This window comes from Anomalospiza imberbis, chromosome 5 (assembly GCF_031753505.1).
Source record: "Anomalospiza imberbis isolate Cuckoo-Finch-1a 21T00152 chromosome 5, ASM3175350v1, whole genome shotgun sequence".
Classification (NCBI taxonomy): domain Eukaryota; kingdom Metazoa; phylum Chordata; class Aves; order Passeriformes; family Viduidae; genus Anomalospiza; species Anomalospiza imberbis.
This window is the reverse complement of record NC_089685.1, coordinates 20,420,490-20,435,963: the sequence shown is the minus strand read 5'-3', so window position 1 is coordinate 20,435,963 and position 15,474 is coordinate 20,420,490. Positions and strand designations below refer to the sequence as shown.

Below are 15,474 nucleotides of genomic sequence, written 5' to 3'. Positions count from 1 at the left end.
TCCAGTCTAGCTGTCATAAAGTCTTACAAACTGTAAGTTCCAGAAATGAAAAGGATCAAAATTATTAATGGAGACTCAAAAATATAATACAATCATACAAAATAATTACTATCAGGACTCTTTTACTTTACAAACATATAAAATGAACTTACTTTGAGGGTAAGAAGCGGGAAAAATCCTTCCATTAGAAAATATAGTCACAAAGCTTTGAACAAATAAATTCACACACTGCAGAGTACACACACACACACGCATGCAGGCAGGCATGCACGTATGTACACACACAGGTGCACACATACATGCATACATACACACATGCTTAGAGTTTACACTGCATTCTTCTTATGCCATGATTTTTATTTTATTTGTACACCCACCTTTACTGCACATTCTAAACAAACAATAGACAACAGTGTAAGGACTTTTTTTCCTTAAAACTGCAACAAAACAAGTCTCAACATTTGCAAAACATTCCTTTATTATTAGAAATAAATTATTTTGTATAAAAATTAGCATGCATTGACCATTGCATTTTTTAGCATAACCCAGGACTTAATTCAGTCAGCCATCACAAGAAACAAACTCATCTTCTTTTACGAGTTGAACAATGTAGGACAGGAAAGGAAATTGTCACAATCACAAAAAAGTACTTACAAATATAACATCAGACATTATTTATTTCAACAGCATTTTTTTTCACAAGCTAACATTTGTTTTCCTTTTGTGATTTGCTTCCTTTTGTGAATGAACAGTTCAGAAGCTTGACACTCTGTCTCTCTGTTATAAAACTGGACTTTTCCTTCCCCTGTCTCTTTTTGCCTTTTGCTTTTGTTTAATCCTTGTTCTTTAGGAGACTGACTATTGATTTGAATGTAGACTACGGATATTTTCAAGACTGAATTCTGGTGGTGGTAAAGTCTATGTTTGCAAGATCCAGTCCTGCAGATCTTCCAGTGAATTTCATCCCTGCTCAGTTTGCCTGATTGCTGTAACTGACATAAGTTGTCTTGGTAGAGGAGGCTGTAAATCAAAAGAAAAAGAAACAAACCAAAAACAAACAACAACAACAAAAAACAAAAGTTCAGGATTTTTAGAATCAAGAGAGGAGGAAAAAAACCCATATTTAGCATTTGAACTCGGACAATGTCCTACTATATTTCCAAGCAATATGGTCCATGTTCATGGAATAGAGAATATTTAAGGATGTATATAAGCAGTGTATAAACTAGGTTCCAATTTCTGTGTTTATGACCACTTATTTTGCTTATGACTTGGGAAAGCAGAGGTAAAAAGATGAGTGGTTTCAGCATACACACAACAGAATCTCGACACTGGGTATTATTTTGTCTGAATTCTATATTTTTTATTTTTTTTTTTTACTTTAGAGACTGGATTTTTCTTTCTCTTCTACTGTTTGAAGATAACATTGCAGTTAGTGGTGGTTTATCCATCCAAAATGAGACTTATGCTCCTTGAAAGGAACAAAGCCTAACCCTCTCCAAATTAGAGAAACTGAGTAGATAATCCCTACAGAACATATTATCTGGAGAAAATTATGGTCTTATGTTGATGATCAGCTGATCATGTCTTCTTTTGATCAAAGCTGATACTCCTTGTTCAGAATGAGGCAATATGTTGAGAGAATTAAACAGCTCTACTATTGCAAAACTGAACAACTAGGAATCTTTTAAGAAAATTTGTTTCAGGTTCTAGCCCTTACATCCTTGCTATTAAGAAATATAAAAAATATGCTATAAAAATATGACTCAAGTCATATCAGTCAAGGTTAATGTAATGGTTGGAGGAGAAAAGTGGTTACATCAGGTCTCATAGTTAGTTGCCTAATTTTAAATCAGTTGGGTATATGGAAAATCAGACTGATAGGGCACTGAGTCTCTTATTTCTCTATAATAAGGTCTATGTTACACTGCATAAGGAGGAAATTGACTTTCTAAATATGTTTTATATTCCATCTGCTACAGACATGTTCTGTTTATGATAGTGAAGATTGCAGCTGGCAAGATGAAAATAACAGGATGGCAAAAGGTTTCCTGGTCTATAGATTCAAATTTTCTATTTCTATACCTTTCTTGAATTTCTTTCTTTTTTCTATATAGGGTCTGGTGAGAGCACATGAGATAGATAGGAAAAGCATTCTTCATGCTAACTCCTAAATTCAGCCCAACAATCTGATGGTTTGTGAAGAACATACTACAGAAACTGAGACATGATAGTATCTCTCTTCTGCATCACAGATTTAACTAAAAAAAGGATCACTAAGTGGTTGCAAATTAATAGTGGTTAGTATGACTAAGTTTACTTCTTGATTTTTATCACGTTTTCTTAGATTTTCTGAGCAATTTGAATCAGTGTGTTTGCCATTTTTTAAGTAACAACAGAACCAGATTATTTAATTCACATATTACTATAATCCTTTTACCTAAGAATATATATAACCATGAATAATCAAATGAAAGCAGCAAAATGTAATCTTTGTTCCTTTCACTTGGACAGGTAGTTCCAGTACTTTGTGTCTAGAAAAAGCTAGTTTTTGAAAGGACTGCTTTTGGCACACAAAGCAAGTCTCATAGCTGATCTCAATATTCTAGCACCAACATGAAATAGCTTTATTTGCATGTGTTGGGACACTTGAAGCAAGTATAGCCTAATTTACATCTTTCAGATCTTTCAGATGGGATGTACTGCTCCCGTCTGAACTCTCTCATGCTCCCACAGCTGGATTTCTGAGAGGATTCTATTTTTTCTTTTGGCCTGCTGAGTTCCTACTCAAAATAATGCAGGACTGATAAAATGGCATCAGGATCTTCAAGCACAGAAGGATTTTTTTCCCAGCTAATAAATAACAGATAAATGCTCATCTGCAAACACTGCACACTTGGGAACAAAAGGGTAGAAAGATAAGAGCTTATTTTTTCCCCTTTCCCTGAAAGTAGGGTCAGATACATGATCAGGTTAAGTTAGATTACCACATTATCCTGTATGAGCTGAACTGAGTTCTGTGATAACTTTACATGTGCATGTTTTTAGCCCACAGCAATGTAACATAATCAGATTTATCATAACTCAGTAAGCTGAATTATGTGAGGACATTTGCAAGAATACAATACAAAATGCAAAAATAGTAGTTAACACATCTCAGCTGATATAATTTGTTAAATTGCTGTAACTTTTTTGTGTATCTGAGAATTAAACAGTTTTGATAGAATTAATCTAGAGTTGTTCAAGAAACAAAACTTATCCAGTTGAGTTCTGAGTGTTGTTACATAAAAAAATTTTAACACAGGAATTTAATGTAGACAGTAGTTTGAAATATATTGAAAGTAATCTCATCTCCAAACAGTGTTTGTGGTTTTTTACTTTATAAATATTGCATGTGTCATTTTAGTTCTGTGGAATAATTCTAGAGTTAATGCTTGGGGACCTGAAAGCTTCAGCAGCTGGTGTCCTGTTCTTTAAGACTGTTAGCATTTCACAATAATAACATGAACCACATTTGGCAAGCCTAGATGGCCAGAAAAAGTAACAGACCTGGCTCAAAATATTTCTGAGAATAAACACTCCATTACAGCTCCAGTTTCTACTTTGCTGTTGGAATGAAACAAAAAGAAGAAAAAAATAAAAGAGCAAGGTAGAATGATTATTATGATCTGACCTATATTCATTTAATGTACTTGTCATACCTGGATGGGGTTTTTTTTAATGCTGTTACCCAGAAACATTTTTTTTTTCACTGAATATGGACCTATTCCCACAAACACACCCAAGAACATATTCAAGTAGAAGACAACATAGAATAGCGTGTGTTACATGGAACAGTACAAACTAGATAGAGCAGAGTTGTCTCTGGATGGGAAGTAAAAGGGCTCATGTGATTCTCTCATCGCGTTTCTCACCTAGTTATGAGCACTGCATCATCATTTCTACTGTTTGTGCTTGGTAAATGGGGGGAAACAATCACTGCCCACTTCTGATATGCTAGAAGTAGACTGATATTTTGCAATCAGTTTCATATGCTATCACTGAAAAGAAAGATCCAACTCACATGGAGTCAGTGCCAGAAGAAATGTTGCGGTGTCAAGAAGTTTTTTCAAGTAACACAGTGAAAAGGACCTATGCTGCATTGTGCACTTAAAATTCACAGGAACTTTCAAAGGCTTTGACAATAAAGCCTTTGTTTCAGGGAGGCCTAGAACTCAATTACATAGGGAGAGCTTTCTGGAATGCAAATTACTTGACTGGATTTTTGCCTATGAAGCATTATGATAGATGAGAACCTAGTCAGGATATACTCCTAGTGAGCTCAGAATTATATAGATGTGTTACTGTTGAAGTCATGTTTAGAAGACAGTAAATAAGCATTACCCTGCACTATTGGACTATTTGAGAAGCAGACATGCTTCCAGTAGCATCTGTTTCTATTAATTATGGATAATCATAGTTCAAGGAATACCAGTCACAGCATTTCTTAAATGGGTACAGTAGATAAACATCAGATACCCAAGACTTTCTTCTTAACACTCTTCCTCACCCTACTGTGAAAACCCTGCTTTATCTTCTCCTTGGAAGTTTATAATTTTGCACACTCATCAAAGTCCATGTCTCTTCTCCTTCTGAGTTTTCTGAAGAATTGTAAAATTACTGAGTCCTTCACATTCCTATTCTATTATTTGATCCACAAAGAATTTTTATGCCTTTCTTTTTGTCTTTTGTTACATGTCTCAATCTGAAGCTGTATAAGCCCATAGCTCACTCTAGCATTTTTACACATTTTGAAGGGTCATGAGTTTTTCCACCGAAACAGTTTGTACTCAGTATCATCCATGCATCAGCAAACATGGTATAGTACAGTATCGTGGAGTTATGGCCTATTTTTATATAGTCTTCAATCTGGCAAACTCTGATAGATTTCAGTAGGGGGTTAATTTTTCAGAAATAAGTACAGTATTTTAATACAAACTTGGTGCTGCCTTGTCTCAGTGTGCTTAACCAAAACAGTACTATTTAAACACCAATATCATCCAAAAGCAATAAAAACTAAAATTAAACCATGTTGTTTGCAGTAAAATGACTGAAAAGCTTAGCTGTCACAGCTGCTGCCCATCTAATGTGACATCTAACTTCTCAGAAGAAAAAAGTTATCCATTTCTAAGCACTGGGTATAGGGTTATTGTCTTTGTTCATAGCTGATCATTATTATTACGATGAAGTCCAGTTTATAAAATGATATGTAATGTGATGGAATGGGAGCTGTAACCTCTGTTTTCTCCTATATCAGAGGAACTTAAAGATGTAGCAAGATCCAAGAACTTTCCTGACATGGGAAAGAATTTTTTTCCCATTAAAAACCTACCATATATCAGAACATGTAATGATTAAGCTTCACACAAATTATCATGATTTTGTACCAAGATGAGTGAGACCAAAACAAAAGCCTGGATGGGAAGCATTATGCTGGGAAGTGTTACTCATGAGTTGTGATAAATGAACAATCCAACAAATATTAAGGTAGAAAGGTAAAAAGCATTATTTTCACTTCCATACCTGACTGCAAAATAAAAACAATTCTAGCTGTTTTCATTATCATTTTTTTTTCAACAGCCTTTGACTTTTGAATATACAATGATGGCCATAAATACACCTCATGAACTGTCAGGACATACCACTGGCACAGCAATGTACAACACATCAAAATAGCACGAGCTAAAACAAACAATTTTTAAAAGATGTGGCGTTTCAAAATCTGCTTGTGCTTTTTTTCTTTTTCTACTAGCCTCCTGTGGAAATCAATTTCTTTGAAACAGCTCTAGACATTCCTGCATTCAGCAGTACATGAATTCTGACACATCTCTGGATTCATGCAAGAACAAGCAACAGAAATAATCAAGTTTATTATTAAAAGAAAGTGCATTCTTGTGAACGTACATCTATTAAGATGTGCTGCCACTCTTGACCAAGTCTACAGATGACTTACTGTTGGTTTCAAGACTTTCACACAGTTCAGTCTTGACTTCGCCATTTGGTCTGTCGTTTCCTTTTTGTGTCAGTTTGCTTTGCATTGTAGCAGCTGTCACCACAGCCTTGAAGCTCCTCTTCCGTTTTTGAACATTCTGCTCTGGATGAAAAATGATAATATAAACCTTGGGCATGTAGAGCATGCCCAGAGACACAGAAGCACTTAAACTCATGGAGATAGTAAGTGTTGTTGTCTGGATGTACATCTGGAGAAGAAAAAAAACAACATAAAAATCATTGCTATATTGATCTAATATAAGAAGGAAAACAAAGTAGCTATCTTAAAAGTACTAGGTGGAAAGGAACATCAAAAGGACCCTTGGCTTCAGTTGTTTTTAATTATATCAGAGTATGACTGTTTCCTGTTGATTTTATAACCTTAAAACTGGGTGGTAGAAACAACATAATATTCATGAAACTTCATCCTGATAAAAGTAACAAAGACGCTCCAGCAAACCCATTTTTAGAAAAAAAACAGTATGTCTGGACAAGAAAACAGGAATGGAGTTAGACAGGAAATAGAGACAGGAATAGAGACAATAGAGTTAGCCTTGTGTCATCTATTTTAACAGACAGAAGCCTCTACACCAATATGCCACATGGTGATTCAACTGTGTGCAGCATGGCTCAACTGACAGCAGCATTATGCAGAATCTAACAGAATCTTTTATATAGTCTGTGAGTTTCAAGCTGGAAAAAAAAATTGTTTTCCATAGTGATGTTTGAAGATTCCTGAGGGTGTTGGGGAGTTGATTTGTTTGTTTGTTTGTTTTCCATCCTACTTTTGAATTCTAATCACAATGCTCTGTTGGTACACAATAAAGTTATTAATATGTCATGGTCCTAACAAAGAAATCAGAAAACTGAGGAACCATGAAATTATCTCACAGAAGACCTCAGTTGCCTATAGATAGAAAGCAAAAATCTGGCATTTCAGAGCAAGTCTGTCTATTTTTTGTTATCACCTATAAAAAGAAGGTAATTCTTGTATTCCATAATACCATAAAAGAAAATGCCAATGATCACTCCATAAGAACAGCAGACAGAAGTTTGTTTGATGAAGTATTCAGCTAGTATATTACCAATACTAATTGTAGTTCTACTCAACAGTTATTTTTGCTTAGGAAATTATTTTTATAAGCCATATTATGAGCAAAAAATACTTTACAGTTCTGTGTTAAGTAGGAAATCTCTCAGTAATCCTTATTATATTGAAAAAGATACTGAAGTAAAAAATGATTAGTGCCTTCACAGATGATTCAGTGACATTGTTGTCAGGCATGATTTTAAGCACTGGCCAACACCATCACATTAACCTGAAGATAAGGTGGTAAGTCTGTCTGCAATGTCAGCTTCAGATCATCATTTTTTATTAAGTGCCCTTGGGTGACTTGGCCCTTGGCAGAAAAGTAGAGATATAATAAACTGTTGTGCACTATTGCAGCTGAACATTTTTAATGTCATTCAGCCTACAAAGCTTTTCCATTAGATACTTTCTCCTTAGAGATCACAAATAAACTGTGCTCTCTCACTTAAAGCAATCTTATATAAGAAAAAAATGGATTCTGAATGACCTAATTAAGTAACTATATAATTGTACAGAAATACAAATACTATACTACCAAAAAAAGAAGCATAGCCCGATCTAGTCTTCAAGAAAACACTAACAATTCCTCAAGATCTGTAAAAAGCTCAACCTGCTTTCAGGGAAAACACCAGCCTGAAAAGACAATCAGGACTGTCTGTTGTGCTGAGGAAAGTTATAGGAGTAACACCTTCCTTCATTTGAATCATACATCAATTCAGTACTTGAGGAAATAATATATTCTTTTCTCATAGCAGTGAAATAATTCTATTCCTTTCAATCTCCAAAATGACAGTGGTGTGCCTGAAAGCACAGCTATATTGTGCAGGAGCATTTCTAATGAAAACATTATGTGATCACACTAATAAAGAAGATTTTCCAGACTTCTGTAAAGGACCTCTGTGCAGATGCATGTTCACATGCAGACAGCACCAATATATGTCTGTTTCTCCCTGAACCAAATTGACTGATATCCAAACAAACCGGTACAGCATTGGCTTTTAGGGTTAAGCATTTAATTAAGTGGCATCCAAAAGCAAAAGTATTTTGGTTCCTAAACATCAATATATTTCTTGTTGGGATTTTCAAAACTGAAATAATTGTAAGCAATACATTTTAAAAACTGTATTGTGTATGAAAGTTCCATTAAACATAAAAAATCCTTTTGAAGCCTTACCATTTTTTAAAATCCAAGCCATGACAGTTAAGCGCTACCTAAGCCTCACCCATGCAATTCTGTAACAATACCTGGCATTTAAATATACTTTGGGTTTTTTATTTCTTATCAAGTACTCAAGTTCTAAGACTTGTCTTTCTCTCATGGTTCAATGTAAGAGTGACATGACAAAAAGGATAAAGTTCCAAATGTTATAGGATAAAATACATGCATTACTTTATTAGTAATATTAACAAATCTATACATTATAGTAGATCTCAATGATCTTTCTAGCAATAAGAGGTGCCGCAGTGCCAAGATCTTACTAAAGAGGTTTCTCTTAGTGTGTCAATGTCAGCTTGAAGGTCTACATTCAACTAAGCTACATAAGTGAAACAACTCTGAATCTCATCATACACTGAAAAATTAAGATACTATGGGTTTCAGGGCAGGTATTTTTCATTACATATATCATTACATCTAATCTATTTTCTCTGGACTTAACTGCTGACCAGCACAACAGCCTATTTTAGAAAATCCAAATCGCAGTAATTTCATATTACCAATTACAGTTCATTTGCAATGGGGTTTATTTCTGATGTTTTCTGTGTTTTTGAACCAGCCGCTCTAGTTATTGAAATATCAACACTAGGGTGAACTGGGAGTTTTCTGACAGGACAATTTTCAAAGAGTGATTATAGTCTTTAAAGAGTTTCATACTCAGGGATTGTGTTTTTCATGGATCCCCCTTATTACTTGCTCTTTAATAAAGCCAGTGAGAAAGAAGAGTTTCGAGACTCTTGCTCAGCCTTGAGGGAAAGGTTTTGAACATATCCTTACACGTACACATTGTGTGTGTGTGTGCACTTCTATCTGATTTCATAGGCTAATGCAATTGCATTCTCAGCTGGAGGCTGGTTGTCCATGACATTCTGAGTCTGATTCCTTTTTCTACTGTAATCATAGAATAGTTTGGGTTGGAAGTGTCTTTTAAAGGACCTCTAGTTCAGCCCCCCTGCAATGAGCAGGGTATCTTCAACTAGATCAGGTTGCTCAGAGCACCTGACCTTGAGTGTTTCCAGGCATGGGGCATTTACCACCTTTCTGGGTAAATTGGTCCAGTGCTTCACCTCCTTCATCATAAAAAAAATTCTTAGTACTACTCTGAATCAACCCTCTTCTATTTTAAAACCACTACCCCCTGTCCTATCTCAACAAACCCTAGTACTTTTGTGATCATTTGAAGGCTGAGAGTCTCTTTATAGGATGGGAATATTTCTTGCATTTAATTCTTCCTTTCTTGGGAATCCCCATTCTTGCAGCCCAATGAAGCCCAAGTCTAGCAAACAGGATACCATACACACTTGGCTTGACTTTTGCCTGACTCTTACCTTGTTTTATTCCTGACAAGAGGACAATGATGTTTTATAGCTGTGCATTCTGGGTACGTTTATTATTCTGGGAACATAACTAACTGTAACTTTTACAGAATTAGATGCTCTAAATATAAGGAGCAACAAAGTAGTTCAGTTTAATAAGATATGAGGTCTGAATAATTTTTCATGTGTCTCACAGTGGTAGCTCACTCGAAGTTACAGGACAATAAAGGTCCCTTTTACAATGATTCATAGTTGCACAGAAATGAATTTCAGCACTCCTCATGACAAAATCCCTTCTGAACTACAAACTTTTTGTCTGATAATGCCTTTCACAAATGTAACAAAGACTGCTATATCTTTCTTCCTTGTTCTTGACAGTCAGAGGATATATCAGAAAACTAAAATCACAGTAGTGCAAGGAAAAACACCCTTTAAACTATGGGAAATATTTGAGGCCTAAATACCTTCCTGTCTCTATCCTCCACCTCAACCCCACCCCAGAAGTGATACAATAATTTTTATGTACAATTTTAACCTCCACAATTGACAAAGGATTCATCACAATAGACAGTCTCTTGTGAAAAAGATTCAGATCCCCGCTCAGACACATGATTTCTCCATCCCACAAGTGACCTGGACCCTTTCCTCATCAGAAGGTTCCTACAAGCTTGGTAGTATAGCCTTCAGATTATCCTAACTCAGCAGCTAAAATAGATAATGGCCGTTGATTCTAGAACTATGTGTGTCTTTCTACTTTGAAACCTAAAGTGTTCCACAGGAAACATTGGGCCAACACAGGGCCAGTGAAGCATGCTATTTTAGTAAAACACAGATACTCTAATGAGCTCTCCAGCTTGAAATACTTGGAACTGAATTGCCTCCTTGGAAAGCTGGGAAAATTTCTATGCATCAAAGCAGGTGCGCACACTGAATTGTCCCAGTGCAGGTAGCTGAATTACTGCCTCTCAGCTAGGCTTCACGGCTTGGAAATAAAATATCCCTCAAGTCCCCAGTAAAATCCCATCAGTTTGGTGCTTGCTTAGGCAAAGTTCAACACAAAGCAACTACTTTCACCAAAGGAAAAAAAGTAGTAAGGTCACAACCTTGTCCAGACTGCTTCTTTGTTTTGGGTCCTCCCCTATTTTTACACGTAGATAATATTCAGAGTCTCTCCAGAATTTTTGATTTTCTCATGCTATTTATTTTTCTCTTCTACTCAGGTTTAATAAGTGAAATAGAGAACAGACTATTCTCTAATCTGGTTTTAATAGTATATCCTGGAAAGGCATATGGCTAGTGTGATATCTTGAGTAAATTTAATCTGTTTTCCACTTTGGCACAAGCTCTCTAACTCCTGGAAGTTGTAACACAGATTAAAAAAGTCCAGTAGTGAAGTGCTAAATCACTGAGGGAAGTCTTGGTACATCTCAAACTATGAGTGTGCCTAGCATAGACTCAGCTCTTTGCAGTCCAAAGAGAAGTGGATATTTGAAAGGACACAGCTGGTCTAATGACTCTCATTGACTAATTCTATACAATTTGCCCTTTAGAAACCTCTTTCTCCACAGGATAGAGCAATAGCCTTGGTATCAAACACTGGAGCTTGAACCATCCTGCTGAGACAAATAAACATAGGCGCACTTGAACATGTCCCACATTGCTAGTAATAGAGCAGAAGATTGAATTATGATTTAATTTTTCCTTTATCCTTGTTATCAAATTCTATATGTCTCTTATGTGAATCTCCTCAGCTGCTTCATCCAGTTTCATATTATAAGGACAGAACTGCAGTAAGCTTTGTTTCCCAATAGGTTTTTTTTAATCTCATTCCCTCCTTCCACTCTTCCCTTCATTCTCAGCTGCTAGAAACCTTTACCAGATCATTTCTATCCAGGAGATAAATGGTACATCATAAAATGAAGATACAGATCATCTATCTACAGGCATCCCTCATATTGGGAAAGACAGCAAAATGGGACTTCTTTCTTTGTGGTGGAGACAGCATGAGTCTTTTTATTTCCAGCAAAACACTGAAATCATTCATAGCCATCTTCCCTGTGCTGTAGAATATAGAAACCTTAGAAAAAAGACAGTCCTTTTCTTCTTTTAAAGTAATGCACATGTCCTACACTACAATTAGTTTCCTGTGTGTTGCTGCTTGCTGAAGAGTTGACTGGCTGACAAAAATTATGTTTCACAGTCCTGTTCACAAATTAGACAGAAATGCCATTCAATGGATTCCACACCAAAAAGCAACAAGGAAAAGCCTGGATACAGACAAATATATATGAAACACATTTGAAACCAGGAGAATGTATACAGGAGGTAACAATGCTGACAAGGTGCCAAAAACTAACCAAAGGATTAATGCTTCTCTGCAGAACCCCATAAGCTTACACCTACAGGTTTTTATTACTTTCACTGCAAAACATGCATTTCTATCTTGACCCGTGGGAAGAAAATTTTTCGAAGGAAAACATAACAGGTACAAGTCAGTCATTTTTTGGCTTATATAACAAGATTATTTTCCAGATTTAAGATAAACTTCACTGAATGAGCTCTCTTCTAACATTTGTTCAGTTAGAAAACATAGGAAGCAATGGTACTTATATATCTTTTAGCCTTTTGAAAACATTCCTTACCAAATTAGCAATTAAAATGAGGCTTAAATAAGAAAAGTGAAAGCTTTCTCACAAAATGAAAGTACAACATTCATAAGATGATTATCTCAAGTAGATGTAGGCTATGATTCTTCACACAGCAGAAGAAAACAAATCCTGAGAAAACATATAATCTTTATTTTTATTTTTAAATTTCTGCTGCTTTCAGAAAGTTATGAGAAAGGAAAGCACTAACAACTGACTTCAAAATAAATGTGTGCCACATTTAAAAAGTATGAACTTCCATTAAAGCTTGGATCCGAGAGGAGCTATAAAAGCTTGGAGGAGTCTTGGTGGAACATGCATATACTTGCATTTCAGAAACTAAATTATGGTAGCTATTTCACTTCAGATTTTCCACTCAAGTCCAATTTCAACCTTACCTGCAATATTTGTAAGGGGAGGAGAGGGGAGAGGGAGGGGAGGGGATGGTCCAAGGAGATTTTTTTGTGGATTTCAATCTCTAAAGGGGGAGTGAGGTGGGGGGGAGTGGGTGTAAGAGAGACAGAAACATTTTACTGAGGTCCATAGTGACAGTGTAAGGGAAAGTGTCTTATCCTGAAAGTAGGTAGATTTAGACTGAACATAAGGAAGAAATTTTTTGCCATGAGAGTGAAACACTGGCAAAAGGGTGCCCAGAGAAGTTTTAACTGTCCCATCCCAGGAAGTGTTCAAGACCAGGCTGGATGGGGCCCTGATCAACCTGGCCCAGTGAAATGTGTCTCTGTCCATGGCAGAGGGGTTGGAACTAAATGATCTTTTAAAGGTGTCTTCCAATCTAAACTTTTCTGCAATTCCATGATTCTACTTTCTAAATAAGGAAGACAATAATGTCCATTATCATTTCTACTGTCAAATGTAATCTGTTAGCATAACATTCTAAACAACCAGATATTTTGATTTATTTAATTCCTTGTTTTTTCTTCTTTTCCATTTGCTTGTTCCAATATGCCAGTTTCAGATGCATTAGCTCCTCCAAAACCGCTAATTTCAAAAAGCTTTCTGTTGATGTGTAACCCCTGTAGACATTTTTACAGATAACATCACAGAACACTGGCATCAGAAATTATGCTGGTTTTTGGCAGAAGTTGGAGAAGATTAGACAAACGAGTATTGCATTATCAAACATTCTGTTCATTGGAAATAAGCAACATTTTTGAAGGGAAAGAAATGTTCAGCTTTACTTCATCAGCAACATTTATTAAAATGTCATATTAAACTTGCAATAAACTAAAATCTGATTCTTCACTGTGGTCCATCCTCAGGATATATATGTCATAGGAAATCCTAAGTACTGCCTTACAGACTTTCAAAGTAATTTAAAATATCAGTATGTAAATTGATTTTTATTTCTTCTCCTAAGTTCTCATAATATAACTAATTTTTCTTCTCATATATTACACTATCATACAACTTGCTTATACCACAGCACCCAATTTATTGCGATATTATGTTTTTTAAAGTCCATGTGAGCCATACCTTTCATCAACCTTACTGCAAATAGAGTCACAGTTTTCAGGAACTGACCAAAGACTAATCTCTATTATATTTGTTGTAATGTGTATGTCAGTCCTGATACTGAGCTCCAAAAGATCAAACAGAAATTTAGTACTGATGTTTTGTAAAGCTAAGCTAAAAGAACTTCCAAATACAAGTAAAAAAAAACCCCAAAAATGTAAAAACATAATGGAAAAAGAGTGTGCTTCATGGAAAAACTGAGAAATTAAATTAATTAATGAGTTCTTATTTATACAGTAATTGAATCTTCAACATAATGTACAAGTAGGATTTTATGGTATATTGTGTTACACTTAAGACCTTCTTATTGACAAAATGCTAAACAAAGAATTTATTGTTTATCTAATTAAAATCTTAACAGCCCACTGATAGCCATAACAAATCTTATTATTAATCCAGTTACAATTATGCTAGCTTTTCTTTTCATATTATTTAGTTATTACAGGAAGATCTCATTAATAATATATACACATAGACTTTTGAGTATCAATCCCTTTTTCTCCAGTGATACACACCTGGTCCCTGCTCCTCTGGTTCCTAAGGCCAACAGATTTAGCCCTCCACAAGACAAATAGAAAGAAAGGGAAATTACACTTCCCAAGCCCTTGATGCTGATGTCTGATATTCCTTCTCCCTTAGCCTTAGTCCAGCTGAGGTTGTATTCACACATTTTCTAATACTGTGTCCTTTCTTCCTCTTTTTTAAAATGAGTTCTCCTCTAAACTCAGTCTATATGCACCCATTACTTGCTTGTTGATTGAAATTAAGTCCCAGTTACTTTGTTACTGAGTGGTTTTGCAGGTTTGTTGGATTGTTACCATGTCCAGTGTTCAGAAACCCAAGCTGGAACAAGTCCGGCAGTACTCTCCCTGCTGCTGGACAAGTTTTACCACAGCCACCATAAGCTCTGGATATTAAAAATTATATTCCAAAAGCCCACATTGACACAGCAATTAAAGTCTGCAATCTTTTTCTAGTAACAGCACAGCCCCCATACATATTTATTGAGCAATAGCTGGGTGCTCTGCAAAACCTTATTTCCAACTTTATTTGATAAAAAAATACTCCCTTATTATAAGCTTTACAAAAAGCCTTCAAATTACTTTCATATTACTTTCAAATAAATCAAAATTAAAATTCCTTTTTGTCAAATACATTCTAACTTGAATAACCTATCTAAATAAGATGCAGCACAATTTGGATAATAATTTTACTTTTGAAATTTTATCACTTCTACAAAAATATATTTCATAGAAGAGGTTTATTATTAATTAGGTCTTCAGGTATCTACTTTGAATGCAGATTGAATTTACCCTAAAGCTAAAAAACTAGCAAATGTGGCGGCTAGACTATTTAAAATAAATTTATGTTGATTCAAACATTTTCAATTATAATTCCTTTGAAAACATTGGAGCTACATTTCAGAACACATAATACTCAAGGACCCAGTTGGCAACCCCAAAATTGTCACTTTCATATGCATAATTGTATCATGATGAAAAAGGGAAAGCAAGAAAACTGCCTTATAGTGAACTAAGGAATGATGTTTCCAATGAAATAAAAACATATTGTCTGATTTTAATTTAAATACCAGGATTAAAATAACAACTAAATGCTCTGTATAACACAAAGGACATTGATGTT

The 15,474-nt window shown here is 35.3% G+C and overlaps 1 protein-coding gene across 4 annotated transcripts in view; it reads right to left on the bottom strand.

The window, feature by feature from the left end:
* Positions 1-456: 456 nt before the first annotated feature.
* GRM8 (glutamate metabotropic receptor 8) overlaps positions 457-15,474 on the bottom strand; it is a 301,899-nt gene continuing 286,881 nt past the window's right edge. For 2 of the 4 annotated variants that reach the window (XM_068189819.1, XM_068189823.1), the window contains 2 exons: positions 5,993-6,239; positions 457-1,020 (listed from right to left, as the gene is read on the bottom strand). In XM_068189819.1, coding sequence (XP_068045920.1) covers positions 971-1,020; positions 5,993-6,239 — 297 coding nt within the window. In that variant the 3' untranslated portion in view covers positions 457-970. Of the gene's footprint in view, positions 1,021-5,943; positions 6,240-15,474 lie in introns of those variants that run through there. The other 2 variants (XM_068189820.1, XR_010999002.1) reach the window with 2 other exon arrangements.